At 38.3% G+C, this 16339-nt stretch overlaps 1 protein-coding gene across 1 annotated transcript; it reads left to right on the top strand.

The window, feature by feature from the left end:
• The first annotated feature begins 3788 nt into the window (after window positions 1–3788).
• On the top strand, window positions 3789–8154 carry LOC137612138 (alpha-amylase). Its single transcript, XM_068340507.1, has 9 exons — window positions 3789–3956; window positions 4483–4629; window positions 5024–5221; window positions 5400–5630; window positions 6176–6309; window positions 6442–6664; window positions 6748–6869; window positions 6995–7120; window positions 7934–8154. Exons 1-9 carry the CDS (start codon window positions 3789–3791, stop codon window positions 8121–8123), a joined length of 1539 nt encoding a protein of 512 aa, XP_068196608.1. The 3' UTR covers window positions 8124–8154.
• The last annotated feature ends 8185 nt before the right edge of the window (window positions 8155–16339 follow it).

Here is a 16339-nt window from a genome sequence, read left to right as displayed (position 1 = left end):
CTCAATTACAACAATTGCAAACTGTCAGTGGAACAATTCAGTTATTTTGTTGCCAGCCAGCTTTAAATCTCACTTAGAATTATTGACAGAAGACTATTAGTTTTTGTCAATTATTTTTCCTGATGTCTCTCTCCTTCTCGTCAGCAGAGGTAATGAGACATACCTGTGAGTAGTAGCAATCACCTTGCTATTTAGGATTTGTTACTATGTAAGTATTTCCCTTTTTGTGTTTGTTACTTCACCCCCTTGTGATAGATTTCTCTTGTTACGTTGTATCTGTTACTTTTTTTTTTTTTTAAAGGTGATTTTCTGTTAAACTTTGTTACAGTAAAATTAATTTTTGTTCTGCTCTGCATCTGGGACCTGGCTCTCCTTGTACAAACAAACAAGTTTTATTGTTTTTTCCAATATTCATTTTAAAATGCATCTTCAGTATCTATATCCTTTAATTTACTTACAATTCTTGATAAATTAAATTTAAATGGGAAACATTTGGTAAAAGCACCAGCAGGAAGTGGTTTATGCTTTGAATTCTGTCAAAAAAAAGCGTAATCACATTGTGTTATTATCATATTAACAAACTTGTGAAGACATTGTCTTTAAAGAGCCCCAAATAATTATCTTGTAATATTCCCAGTTGTTTTCTAACATTAAAAAAGTCAAATAATGACAAGAGTGAGAAAGTCACCTGCAATGCCACAGGAGATTTAGTGTTTTTGGTGTATTTTGTAACCTCACGTAATTATGAGGTATGCAACTGTATCAATGTTGGACAAGCTAAAACAGTTTTATTTAAAGTTAAAAAGTTGTGGGTTTTATTTCTTGTGTTACTTTCAGTGACTTCTTCATGCAATTCTGTTTTCTTACCTGTTATTTTTCCTCCTTTAGTCTTTAATCACTTTTTTCTTTTATTTCATTCCTTACATGTCCTCTCTCATGCCATTAATCCTGACCTGCTCCCTGAAACTGAACCTATTTAACCCGTAAATAATAACCATATGTCATATTTTCTGAAACTATCACTGATTCCTCACATTATGAAACGATCTATGAAAATATCTGATTTCTAGCCCCATCTAGTGCTACTGATGTGATTTACAAGACTGAGCCTCAATCAAACCAATAATGAGAGGCAGGAAGCATTGGAGTCTCCCTCTTCTCCTGTATGCTCTCACTTGGCCAAGCATAGCAGTCTCCTCTGTGGACAAGAGCTTTGGAAGCTTAACCCTCTATGAGGCTATGATTGTTGTTAAGTCAGATGATCAGAAGACTAGAGGGGGCTAGACGAGTGTGAATTTGTTTCCAGGAAATTAGTACCACAAATTTAATTGTCATGTAAATTCTCCTTCATTCCTCCAAGTGTGTGACTGCTTCTGAATAGTCTGTCGGATGTTGCTATGAAAAAAGATTATCAATCTATCCACTTTCTTATAGACAAGATGGTTGCAATCATCTACAACTGCCTGACTGTTTACGGGCCACAGGTCTGCTGGAGCCTATCCCAGCCAGCTACAGGTGAAAGGTGGCCTACAACCTGAATAAGACACCAGCTCATTGTGGGGCCACACAAAGACACACTGTACAGTAAAAAAGATTTTCAGTGGAGGAAGTTTGCCAGTGTGACAAATCTTTTTCAATCCTTTTACTTCTCAAACTGGAAGATGGGGTTAAAAAATTGCTGCAAACATACAGTACATGACAATATTGTAAAGCTCCTCTCTGTATCTTAATGTATAGAAACTGTTTCTGTCAGGCATTGTTTAGTACACTGGCAGGTGAAAGCCAATTCAATGGATCTTATACAGCATCAATTTGAATTCACCATAAGTCAGGAAACGTCCTTGGGTTGTTTCGAAGATTTTGCCACTGTGGAACAAATAAAGGATTATCTTATCTTATATTTACCGAGCCCCTTAGGGGACATGGAGAGAAAAAGAAAATAAAGGTCCATCTTTGCGAGATCTTGCAAAACTTTTGAGAGATCTCAGAATAACTTTTGCGGGATCTCGCAAAGCTATATATGTATATACACACACACACACACACACACACACACACACACACACACACACACACACACACACACACACACACACACACACACACACACACACACACTTCCGGGTAATTTTGGCTTTATGGAGAAAAAAATGGAGGACAATCATCCCTTTGCAGTGAGAATCCTTTTCAGATGTCTCTGGCTTGCGAGAAAATTGTGCCGCCTACTAAGTACTATTTGAATGTTCTTATATTTTAGGCCGATTTCAAAATTAAACGCATTAAACCTCTCATATGGGTGGGTGTTCTCCATTGTTTTTTCTCCAAAACGGCCTGGAAGTATAGATACCTGTAATTTTGCGTGATCCCGCAAAAAAATATTGCGAGATCTTGCAAAAGTTATTGTGAGATCTTGCAAAAGTTTTGCAAGATCTCGCAAAGATGGACCTTTATTTTTTTCTCTTTTCTCCGGGTTTACGTCCCATTCAATGCAGAGTTTGCATGTTCTCCGCGTGTATGCGTGGATTCTCTGGATTCCTCCCACCTCCAAAAACATGTGGTTCAAGTTAATTTGCCAGTCCCAAATTGCCCGTAGGTGTGAGTGTGTGTGTGTGTGCTTGTGTTTTTGGCTACGTGTGGCTCCGTGGTATACTGGTGTGGCGCCCAGAGTGTCCCCTGCTTCATTCCCCCAGTCAGCTGTGGTAGTCTCCAGCACCCTGCACCCTGCAACCTGCGACAGTGGATGACAATAATTGACTGATTTGATATTATTGCATTAGAAAAACTTTAAATGGGGTAACTGAGACACAAACGCACAATTTGAATCATTTAGGGTTTTTTTTCTTCATATCAAATGTGGACTTGCATAACATTGTTTTATTTTTTGTAAACTGAACACTGTAGTTAACCTCCCAAATTTTTATTTTCATATCCAGAACTGATTACAGACACAACTTCCTTAAAGTGTTTGAAGTCATCTTGAGGATTAACTTTAGACCGCATTATACATTTGTTTGTGGAACATTGGCAGCATGACCCTTTACCCACACTACCAAAAACAGCATCATACATGACACATTCATGAGAAAAAGCTGGTGTTTTATCAGTGAGGGTTTAGTTTACATATTTAACGAAACAAACGGGGCCCCTTACCCTTCTGACTCAAGTCCAGCTTATCTTTGTTTTCCTTGATGGGAACCAGATAATAGCATGGTTATACAAGGATATTTTGTCACTGCTTCACCTCCAATATTTCAATTTTGAAAAGAAAAGTCATGTTAAATTGACCACTACTATTATATTAACATATTTTTAATATAAATCTCAACCGTGTTAAAGGTAAGATGCCCACATTTTCACTGCACATTCATCTTTTCACCTCAGAAAATTATATTATTTGGGTACACATCTTAAAGTTGTAAAAGGATAAATGTGGCTGACCACATTCATTTTTTTTAACATACTTTTTTATTAAGGCTGAAGACAAACTGAACCATATTCAAAAGTAGATTTTATTTCCCTCATGTCAGTTTGAACTTTCATCTTTCCTGCAGAGAAGAGTAAACTGAATATGAAAATGTATATGAAAACATCAAGGGCTTTTGCACAAGTTTTCAAAACTGGTTTTCTGATTACTAGTTTTGAAACATGATAAGAAGACATGAGAATGATACACCTGCTCAACCTCCAAGCTAATGTTTGCCATACTGTCATTGGTCAGAGAGAGAAGAAAGTAAGTATAAATTCGTATGAGGCTCAGACTCACTCAGGGTTAGACATCCAGGGAAAAGATGAAGCTGTTCATTCTAGTGGCTTTGTTTGGGCTCAGCCTTGCCCAGCATAACCCCCACACCAAGCATGGCAGGACTGCTATTGTCCACCTGTTTGAGTGGCGTTGGGCAGACATTGCTGCAGAGTGTGAACGCTTCTTGGGTCCAAATGGCTATGGTGGAGTTCAGGTATGTATTGATTTTCACAGTTGAACTGGACATAAGCCTTGAGAATGGGTTAATCCACTCTTCTACTAAATTTTAGTATTGTCATATTTGCCCTCAGATTAAAGGGCAAAACTATGGATAATATAAACTATAATTTCAAATGTAGACGTAATGTATGTATCTTAAAATGTAAATCGCAGAACAAGTTCTTATTAGCTAAAGATTGCTTTATAATGTTATGAGATGGATTAGAAAAGTGAAACAACTAGGTAGCAGTTGATTTTAGTGGATATTCTAATGATGGGCATCTTATAACCTCGATTTAAAAGTAGATTTTTATTTTATTAGTTACTGCTCATAAAGATTAATACAATTATAGAAAAAGGGTACTAGTCTATCAAGACTGGTACACGTAAGAAGAATTGATGCCTGGCTGTATAATTAGACCTTCTACAGTGGGATTCAAAAATACTCTTCCACATTGTCTACAGCCAAGTACTGTTTAAAAATGATCGCTTCTGCCATATCTACACTTTGTGTTTCTTAGATTTCCCCTCCAAATGAGCATATTTTGGTGAGCAGCCCGTGGAGACCATGGTGGCAGAGATACCAGCCAATTGGCTACAACCTTTGCTCCAGATCTGGCAATGAGAACGAACTGAGAGATATGATCACAAGATGCAACAACGTTGGGGTAAGCTACCTAAAAACATTAATTTAGTGAAAGGTATTAAGAACAATGGTGTTTAATATCTGGCACCACTGTATAAATCAAACTTGCCCGAGACAAGTTTTACAAAACATATTACCAGCTCCAAATAAGAAGGGTAGAGTTTTAGAGAACCTCCTAAGTCTGAGAGGTGTGACAATCAGTTGTTCATTAGCATCAGCACAACATGTCATTACAAGTGTTATCACAAGTTCTTTTTAATTTGTGGCACCATAGATATTACACTAAATCAATGATGAGCAGTGCAGTTCCGATATCATTATTTAGACTAACAATCAAGGAGAAAAGTGAAAGTGGAAAGAGATAGAAGCTTAACAGTTGTCTACTGTGTCCTTTTCCTGTATCTCACTACCAACAGGTCAATGTCTATGTGGATGCTGTTATCAACCACATGTGTGGTGCAGGTGGTGGAGAGGGAACCCACTCCTCATGTGGAAGCTGGTTCAGTGCTGGCAGGAAGGACTTTCCAACAATCCCCTTTACACATTGGGACTTCAATGATCACAAATGCAGGACTGGCAGTGGCAATATTGAGAACTACGGTGACGCAAATCAGGTAATAAACATCACTCAGAAATAATGATGAAACAGTTTATTACCTACCTTATTACCATATCTCTTTTCAGAGTACTGTTGTTATTATTAATAAGGATCAATATGACTGGCTGTTTAGTCACAGGGATAATGAGAATTAAAAAATTGTATGCTTATCTAAGTGTAATTTGTTTCTCTAGGTGCGTGACTGTCGTCTTGTGGGTCTGTTGGACCTTGCTATGGAGAAGGATTATGTCAGGGGCAAGGTGGCTGACTTCATGAACAAGCTGATTGACATGGGTGTGGCTGGATTCAGAGTGGATGCCTGCAAGCACATGTGGCCTGGGGACCTGTCCGCTGTTTACGGCCGTCTGCACAACCTCAACACCAAATGGTTCCCCGGTGGCTCCAGACCCTTCATATTCCAAGAGGTAGACCGATAGCAAAATATTAAGACAACCAACCAGCAGACTAACCACTTTCATCAAATTCAGTCACTATGCTCTTGCATTGTCAACATGGTATACTGCTGATGCAAATAGTATATCATAATATTCAATGGATGTAGCTCACCTGTGTATCGAATTTATGTGTTTTACTGATAGATCAACATGCTAAAAGGCTGGATGAACTTATTTAACTTTTTTTTTTTCAGGAAAACATGCATTAATTAAAAAAGATTTCCATTATCAGGAAGTTACTTTGCTTTTAGCATCATGATCCAGAAACAAATATGCAGACTGCAAACGATCAATATTTATGACTGATGATGCTAAAAAAAGTAGGAAAAAAAGAAAGCAAAGACATAAAAATGTAGACAACGGACGTTACTGATATAAAAGAATGAGTAGACAAACAAATCAACAATAATAGTTATAAGCTACAAACTGGTTCATTTAATCTAAACCACATTTATTTTAACTAGTATTGATGATGTTAAATTCTGCTTTTAGTATTCACTTATTTATTTATTTAGGTAATTGATCTGGGAGGCGAGCCCATCACTTCTAGAGAGTATTTCCATCTTGGTCGGGTGACTGAGTTCAAATATGGTGCCAGACTGGGGACTATCTTCAGAAAATGGAATGGGGAGAAACTGTCATACACCAAGTATGTTTATTTTTTAACTCTATTTTTTATGAATACTGTGTCACCTACATCATAAAATTGGATGTAATATTTTGTCCTAGGTTTGGAACTTGAAAGCGTTTTCCTCATTTGTAAAATGGTATTGAATTGCAGGAACTGGGGAGAAGGATGGGGTATGATGCCCGATGGCAATGCTCTTGTCTTTGTTGACAACCATGACAACCAGAGAGGTCACGGTGCTGGTGGTGCCTCAATTGTTACCTTCTGGGACTCCAGACTGTATAAAATGGCTGTTGGCTACATGTTGGCTCACCCTTATGGAGTTACTAGGGTGATGTCAAGCTTCAGATGGAACAGAAACATTGTCAATGGAAAAGTATGTTTTCTTCAAAGTAATTAAAGATTGATGTATATTGGAGACATGTCTGTTGAACTTGGTTATCCATCATGATTTCAAAGGATCAGAATGACTGGATGGGCCCTCCCAGTCATGGTGATGGATCCACCAAGCCTGTTCCCATTAACCCTGACCAAACTTGTGGAGATGGATGGGTCTGTGAGCACAGGTGGCGTCAGATCAAGTGAGTCCTCAGAAAACAGAAAGGAAAAAGCTTATCTGAAACACAAATAAGCCATTCATTCATTCATTCATATGAATGAGAAAAAACACACATGATGATTTTATTTGGTCTCATCTGTCCTTCAGGAACATGGTCGTTTTCCGTAATGTGGTCAATGGTCAGCCTCATTCCAACTGGTGGGACAATCAGAGCAACCAGGTTGCTTTTGGTCGTGGTAATCGAGGTTTCATTGTCTTCAACAATGATGACTGGTGAGGTTTTCAAGTTCACTTCAACTGTCAAAACACACATTTTTAAAATCATTATAATGCCAACAGACACACACACACAAACACACACCCTGCCACACACACACACACACACACACACACACACACACACACCCACGCGCACACTAAACTGAATACGGCACTGTAGTTATTTTCTCATGTTACCACTCACAACCAATTAATTAGTGACATTTTAGTGCTTTGATTAAGTGTTTTTAATCCTTTTTAATATTCCTTCCATTATGTAAAAGCATATCTCTCACTTCGTTTTGTATAGGCTTATCTATATGTTGACAGCCCCATCATATTGTCACGTGTAAGACTGAATAAACAGAAGTGAGGAAGGTTGATGTAAGTTTACATATAAAAAATTACATAAAGAATATGTTTCTCAAATTGATCTTAAACAATAGTCACAAGTTTGTGATAAATTGTCTCTTTACCAGAGTTATGATTACTTTAGCTGCTGCTAGACACAATAGACGTATACATATTAATATTAATATTAATATTATATTAATATTAATATTAATATCACTATTAATGTTGGCTGGGTTACTAACATGGTGAGAAACAAATCATTGGCATAATCGACTGTAAAATCCACATTTGTACATTTACAAATGTACTTATTTGCATAACGTAAAAAAACTCCACAGATCCATTGCCGTTTCCAGTAAGGCGTATCATAAATTTACAGTCCATTGGCCCATGAGCTTTTTACTTTTTGTACCATGTTTTAATGGACAGTGCAGTACACTAAGTTTTATAAAAACAATACTGTGTTTTCTTCAGGAACCTGGATGTAACCCTTAATACTGGCATGCCTGGTGGAACTTACTGTGACATCATTTCTGGGCAGAAAGAAGGAGGCAGGTGCACTGGGAAGCAGATCCATGTTGGTGGGGATGGCCGGGCACATTTCAAGATTAGCAACAGAGATGAGGACCCCTTTGTTGCTATTCATGCTGATGCCAAGTTGTAAACAAACCCTGAATATTTTTAATAAATATTCAATTTACTCCAATGATGTATGTGATTTTTTTTTCTTACTGATGCATGGTGAATTACTCAGTAAGCCAAGTCCTCAAACATACAATGATTTCAAAGTCTCTCTGCCTACTGGCAGACAGAAAGATACATTATATTGCCCAAAGTACATGCTCAATTGCCTTCACATGAATATGAACTTCAGTTGCAACTCATTCCTAATAGAAAGAATTTAACATGATGTCGGTCAACCTTTTGAAGCTATAAGAACTCCAGCTCTCTTAGGCAGGCTTTCCACAAGGTTTAACCCTTATTGCACTATGATTGCGCCCCCGCGATCAGATCACGTGATGGTTTTAAACCAAACATAATGAAGAAAGACTGTCATGTGGATTGCTCTACCCGCATCTTTACACAACAGTGTTCATCTTCTTCTTTGGGCTTTTCCCTTCAGGGATCGCCACAGCGAATCAGTTGCCTCCATCTAACCCTGTCCTCTGCATCGTCTTCTCCCACACCAACTACCTTCATGTATCCATAAACCTCCTCTTTGGTCTTCCTCTAAGCCTCCTGCTTGGCAGTTCAAAACTCAGCATCCTTCTACCAATATATTCACTATCTCTCCCCTGCACATGTCCAAACCATCTCAGTCTGACCTCTCTGACTTTACCTCCAAAACCTCTAACATGTGCTGTCCCTCTGATGTACTCATTCCTGATCCTATCCATCCTGGTCACTCCAAAAGAGAACCTTAGCGTCTTCATCTCTGCTACCTCCAGCTCTCTCTTTTGTCTTTTCCTCAGTGACACTGTCTCTAGACCAGTGGTTCTTAACCTTGTTGGAGGTACCGAACCCTGCCAGTTTCATTTGCTCACTCACCAAACCCTTCTTAAGAAAAAAAAAAAAAAACTTTTTTTTTTTTTCAAATTTAAGACATAAGTATATGTTTTACTGGTGTATTTAATGAATAGTCCATTAATGTCACCTTTTTGCAAATCAGTGTGACTTCTGCTGTTGTTATTGAGAGACCAGTTCAGATATGTGTGGCTTCACCTTGACAAATGCCACTCTTATGTCATTTTCACAGCAAAGTCTGTTTCTTTTGTTTTTCATGCAGTTTAAGGAAGTGTTCCTTTATTTTTGCAAGTGCGAGACTAGAGTTGCTCAACTTGACATTGCAAATCATGCAGGACACCGACTCCCATCACGTTCCGTTATACAGTACATGTAAATTCATGTTGCACATATTCGTCCGACCAATTTTTTTTTTTGCTCAACATAGTTACTATGAATTAAAATATAAAGAAGGCAATCAGATGACGTACCATCATGACAGGCATAAATCGACTACTGAGTGCGCAAAATCCCATGTAGCACAGGTAGGCTAATCGATGTAGCGTGATCACCTGCAGCCAGTGATGGCCAAGGGGGGCTTGTCATCACGAATTGACACGATGTGTCAAATCTACACAGTGATTCGTGTATGTTCGTCAAAAACACCCGACACATCATTTCGGGTGTTTTGTCTTGACCCCTGTCTCCGCCGAAACCCTGAGACCGACTCACCGAACCCCTAGGGTTCGATCGAACCCAGGTTAAGAACCATTGCTTTAGACCAAAAAACATCGCTAGTCTCACCACAGTTTTGTACATGTAACCTGGATGAAAATCTAATCTGGTAAAAATTTAATGGTTATTTTATGTTTAGTATTAAAGTATCATGCACAATTCATTAAATACACCAGTAAAACATATACTTATGTCTTAAATTGGAAAAAAAAAGTTTGTTTTTTTTAGTAACGAAGTACTCTGCATGCCTAGATGCTTGATTTTGTACCCCTGTGGCCATGGAATAGATTTGGACACATACATTTGAATGGTTTGGATAGCTTTGCAAATACTTTTGGCAATAGTGTAGAACTAGTCTCATACATGCATGATATATCTAGTCTAGTGAGCGACTTTTGCACGCTTTTATGAAAAGACTTCAAAAAAGAATTCAAAAACATTCACTTTTTGTCTTCCAACTAATCATAATATATTTAGGTTTATTCTGCAAAATTTGTTTTAACCAGTAGCTCCACCCTATACAACACTTCCAGGTCTTCTGGCAACTTCTGTTTCTTTCCTTGGCTCCAACTCTTCATCCTCCTCATCATCTTCCATATGTGCTGAATGAGGAAGAGAATAAGTAGTAAGGTCTAGAAGATCTCAAGTACAGATTGATAAGAATGTTGGGACCTGGAATAACTGAGTGAGGAGAGAGAAGCAGAATGTTATAAGGTAGGAGGAGCAGCTCCGTCTCCCATCCTCCTCTCTCCCTGGTTCTCTTACTCCCGATGCTCTTCCTATTTTAATTCCTACTTCTCCTATTCCTCTCCAAGATTTCATTGTTTGTCCTATGTCTCTCCAGCTGGATGAGGATGAGGTTGAGGAGAAATTGTGGGAGGTTGCAGTATTAATTTACTGATATTATTCATCAGCCTTTTCTGCTGTATTTTTCTTCATTGCCTTCTTCACACAAATCTTTTAAACATTCAGAACTCTCAAAAACTCTGTCAATTTGACACAAAATACACAACACTGTTGATTTTGCTCCCATTTTTACATCTGAAAGATATAAAGCATTTTCTACATACGCAAAATGACCATTTCTCTGAAATATTGTTCACAAATCTGTCCAAAGCTGTGATGATGAGCACTACTCCTTTGTCTAGATGATCCATCCCACCTCACAGGTGTGGTGTACCAAGATACTGAACAGTCACCCTGCATCAGTTTAATTTAAAGTAATGTATGTGAAGAGTATTTGTTCACAAAATGTAAGTCTGAAAGTCAGAGTGACAGAGTGCAGGAGAAGGATGGAAAATGGACCTTAACGTCTGACTAGCCTCAACATATTGCAACTGTTAAATTATTGACCCACTCGCCATCCTTTGGTCTGGCAGCTGTGAGGGCCTGTACTTTCCGATTAGCTGCATAGATGTCAGAGTTGCAGACTGGGGTCTGTGGTAATGTCATCCTCGCTGATGCTTTCTGACGTGAATGTCAATGTTGTCCCCATTCTGCTTCATATTTCATATGGTGCACCGACCTGTCTGTCACATTAGCCAAGGAGAAGGACAGTCATCAACTGAAGGAGGAAGCAGCTGACTTTTTGTCTCTGTACACAGCAGTCCCTCAGAAGCTCTAAGAAAGACTGGTTGATGTAAGGTTCATGCTGTGATCTGACTGATTTTTAGTATTAACAATTTAAATATTGTAAATTACAAAATTACATTTTGAAGCCTAATTACTCTTTTGACTGAACAATAAAGGAACAAAATTAGGCTTGAGATGAATTAGTACACTGATGATGATGGCTATAAGAACATGATAATGGTTGTTTGTCTGTGATTGTTGCTGAAGCAAACATGGACACTTTTCAGCAGCGTGTTACTGAATGTTCAGTATAATATCACATGGGGGCAGTATTGAAGCAAGAACTATGAGGCATCAGATTTTAAAAAACAGGATTAAAAATGTCCTTCAGGAATTTTGCTCTCTGTGACATTTGTTTCATAACTACTTGAAATTCAATGCAGAATTATTTATGGTGTGAAACACCTAATAATTGATGTTTACTTCTTCGAAACTAATTGTAAATTATATATATATGTATTGTTTGAGAGGGCAATGATGTTTAACCGCATACCTCATACAACTCGTATACAGTGATACACTTCATAACATTGTACTGTCAATGTACAGATCATTAAGAAAGGAAATTTAGCATCTATAAATAAGTCACTTCTTACATTCATAAAAACGTGGGAATTGCAATTTCACTTATCTACTCTATTTAATGACTGCATTTTACCATCTGATGTGCAGCACATCGTGGAATATATTTTTCTGTTTATTCAGTGCAAAGACAAAAACACTGAATATTGTTATAATTTATCCTGGCCCTTAGAAAACACATAATAATTTTTGTCATACACATGTGAAAGTCATTATGGCACATTTTATTTACTCATTTGAACCAACTCTTTATGTTTGTTTGCATTTAAGACAATGTTGTGACAAGGTTTCAAGGTCAACTTTGACCAGTTCTATTTAAAAAAAACCATCTGGATGACAATTTGTAAGTGAAAGATGATGCAATCAAAGGTTTCAAAAATGAAAAAAAGCATAATCCCAAAGAAGCTGAAGTGGAATTTAGTCTAATTGGTTGTCTACTACACATTTTCTAAAAAATGGACATTACAAGCCTTCATCGGAGAATATAATTTATCCAAATTAAGTGTAGTCAGAATAGAAAAATCTGCCCCAAAATGTACTTGCCAAATCAATGGTATCTGAACACCAGAAAAAAAGCATGACATGTTGTTGATACACTGGCGCACTGGTCTGTGTCTCTTACCCTTTTCCACTGCTGTCCTTGTGGTAAGCTCACTCATACCCCCCACGAACAGATTATACAGCAGCACACAGTGCAATATGAAGGTTGGCCTTTTGTGTCCTCGTGCATTTTTCTGCCTTTCTTTTTAATGGCCAATACTTTGTGTGTGTGTGTGTGTGTGTGTGTGTGTGTGTGTGTGTGTGTGTGTGTGTGTGTGTGTGTGTGTGTGTGTGTGTGTGTGTGTGTGTGTGTGTGTGTGTGTGTGTGTGTGTGTGTGTGTGTGTCTGTGCATTTTCTACCCCAGGCGTCCTAAATGTAGAGCATGACAAGATCTACTTAGCCCAAATCTTCAGCCAAGACTCCAAGATAAGGCTAAAATACCACTGTGTGAAACAGCACCCAGCATAACTTTGCAATAATTGAGACAAACTCATTCAGTCGGGGCTCATTTACTATAATGAGCAAAGTGAGCTGTTCAATTTGCATACTAATAAGATGCCTCCATCAGGAAATATGCCTTCCTCTGGTAGATATTCACTGTGGATATTACATTAAATCGGAGCATGCATTTTCTTTACAAAAACACTAAGAGACGTGCAAAGCAAGACTTTCAATTAAGTCACTTGCTGGTCTTAATCACCACAAATGGAAAATGGGCATTAGGTCAACAGCTTTCTGAGTTATGCTGCCACGTTTCTTTGATAAAGGACTATTCACAGATTGAAAAGACTGGACACAAAGAATGACTGGTCTTTACAAATTTCACATTGGGAAATAAATCCAATCTTTTTCACCAGCATTCATATTTCATGTGTTGGCTTTGCGATCCTACGTCAAGACTCCTGTCAGCTGTCACCCTTGTGCTTTCTTTATTGATCACTATTATTGCTGTGGATATTTTCTGATCCTTATGTTTGCTCCCTCACATTCTCCCGTTAGTCCAGCAGCTTCCAATTGCACAGGTACCCTGCATGAGTGTTTGAACTGCCTACGGTGGTATAGTTGAGACCAAAACAGCGAGGGTTGCAGCGCTGCCTGGTCTAAATTCTATCTTTGTTCAGTGACTCCAAACACTGCTGGAGGAATTAGACCAGTAACAAACCCCATGGCCTGGTTCCAGAGCCCAGAGGCCTGTAGAGCAAGACTTTTTGAAAGGGAGCAGATGGTGACATGAATAGTGCAGCAGGTATCCCTCTCCCCTGCCCATTGCCTTGCGTGCAAGCCATTACCTCAACAAATGCCTCTTCTAATTGATGTGGAATGGTCCCATCATCTCTAGAATTTGCAGAGTGGCAGAATCATGAAGTTCATTACTACCACTCTGACATACATATTGTAATGCAAGATCTGGGAAGTCTGCTTTATGAGGGTACTTCTTGAAACTTTCTCGAGCTAACTATATAATGAATGAATCTGCTTATGTAGCTTTGGAGTGGAAGTTAAATTACATATTACTTACCTGACAAATGTAGGTACAGCTCATATTTCATCTTACATTTTTACATATTTTCTGTTTTAACTGTGTGATCAAGTCAAAAAATATTTTCACCTATTCAACCTTATCTATCTAGATCTGACAATTTGAGGGGATGGGGTGTAATGGGGAGGGAGTTCACAGAAGCACTTTAATTATATATGGCAGCCCAGGGCATCACACTGTGTTAAACTTGTATGGCTTGGTTTAAACATAGCACGTCAAGATCCGTTTGGTGTGCAAGTCAACCCAGTGCTCACAGTATTCACTGTCTAATTTGTCCGAAAATCTACATTTGTAATTCTCAGTTAAAGATATTTAGAAGAGACGAAATCAATTTATTAGATTTCTCTATCTATATAACAGGTAACGTGACAAGCAACTACTTCCAGATGCAAAAATCCGTTGTCCATCCACGCTGTGTAAATGTATGCTAAAACAAAACAATGATTCGATTTGAAAAAAAAAAATCTCAAAATGATTTAACCATTTCTGTACTACATTCATACTTCCACGTCATGTTGACTTCCACGTCATGTTGACTATTTTTAGTGCACTATCGGTCCAGCCAACATCCTGTAACTGTACTTTTGAATATGCAAAGTTCAGCACATTATGTATACTTAATTAAAATTGAATCAGTAAAATTCATTGCCAACATGTCAACCAAGCAGAGGCAGGCTTCTATCGCGTGCAAAAACTGACATGTACAGGTTGATGGGGAAGGGAGAAAAAGTAGGAGCTCTGGTAACTTTGTGGTCACTCAGACTAGGCATGTGCTTGAACACACATGGGGGTGTCTCTGTTGCTGCATCAACACACATTTTCCCCCAGCACTTCCTTGACCTTTAGAGCCAAAAATAAAGTTTGGGGGTGAGGATCAGCTGAGAGAGTTGACCTTTTCTTAAATTGACATGGGTAAAAGGTCACGTATAGTGATGTACGGTATATGTGTGTGTGTGTTTGTATATATATATATATATATATATATATATATATATATATATATATATATATATATATATATATACTGTATACTGTATATATAAAATTCAAACTTGCATAAATACATCCAATAACACTGTAAGTGACTCCCACCGCTGCCACCAATGTAGTGTTCAGCACTGAGGCGCTTATAACGTCTCTCCAATGAGACAAAAACCATCACTTCTGATGAGGCATCAACCCTACTCCTTTTAATGTCGCTCGCACAGAAGAACCCATTGCCACACCTTTTATAGACGTCACACCAGTACGTCACAGAATAAAACCGACTAAAATGACCATCGTTTAGGACCCACAGCTGGAGAAATGAAATACAGAAATACACTAATACACAATAGATGTTGCATCACCTCTATCGTGCATAAAACGGGCTATTTTCCAGCAGGTATCATGAAACAAGTCTCTTTTATATATGAAAGAGTAAATAAATAAAATGCTTTTACTCACCAAACCAGCTGTTCAAACAGTTTATTTGAATACAACATCCATCCATCTTTCTTTCCTCAAGAACCTTTCAATGACTTGGTTCTACAGATTATCTGTTTTTTTTTTAATTCCAGCAACAAATTAGCTAGTTCAGTTATCGGACAACCTCGTCTCACAAGAGCTTCTCTTCAAATGTGTGTCTGCATAGCATCTTCATAGCACCGCCTTCTCAGAGGGAGTATCCAATCACAGGACACACACATGTTAAGACAACGTAAGGCCAGCTAGCAGGCATTATAAGGCCAACTCATGATCTGATTAGGTATCGCAACTGTCTATTAACTAAATGTGCCCGTTTTCTCACAGTGCAGGGATGCCTGCATTCTAGATTTTAAAGGCCCTTGGACACATTTTATTCAACCTGCCAGCACAAACTAGCTGAATTCTGACTGGATAAAAACTCTCTAACCTAAAAATAGAGCACAGACCCAGTGTTGGACCATGTTATATCCCAGTGTATATATATATATATGTAAGTACAGTGCGCCCTCGTTACTCGCGTTTAATACGTTCCAGGAAACACATGCGAATAACAAATTCCGCGATATTGCGACAAACTATTTATTATTTACGGTAATTTAGACGTTTATGAACCCTCCCCATATTGATATCAAACCACTTTCTATCTGTATTACCTTTTCCCATGCTCTTATCGACTGTTTAAAGCAATTTGTGTCTCACAAAAGTCCAAGACTGACAGAACGAGCCCACTTCCAGATGCCATCAGCTAATAGAATGTGCGTACGGTATCACGTGACTGCCGAGATAAAAACATGCAATGAGGTGGAGTCGCAATCGCGCGAGGGTGCCCTGTATAGATTATTTGTAGAGATTATACCTGTATGTAGAGATTAATCACATA

The sequence above is a fragment of the Antennarius striatus genome, chromosome 18, assembly GCF_040054535.1.
Source record: "Antennarius striatus isolate MH-2024 chromosome 18, ASM4005453v1, whole genome shotgun sequence".
NCBI lineage: Eukaryota > Metazoa > Chordata > Actinopteri > Lophiiformes > Antennariidae > Antennarius > Antennarius striatus.
Note: the sequence above shows the minus strand (reverse complement) of the source record. Positions and strands in the feature narration are given on the sequence as shown.

Coding starts and splice junctions, on each gene's coding strand:
- LOC137612138 (XM_068340507.1), top strand. CDS start 3,789: ATGAAGCTGTTCATTCTAGTGGCTTTGTTTGGGCTCAGCCTTGCCCAG. Junction 4,630..5,023: donor CAAGATGCAACAACGTTGGG/GTAAGCTACCTA, acceptor CACTACCAACAG/GTCAATGTCTATGTGGATGC. Junction 5,222..5,399: donor ACTACGGTGACGCAAATCAG/GTAATAAACATC, acceptor TTGTTTCTCTAG/GTGCGTGACTGTCGTCTTGT.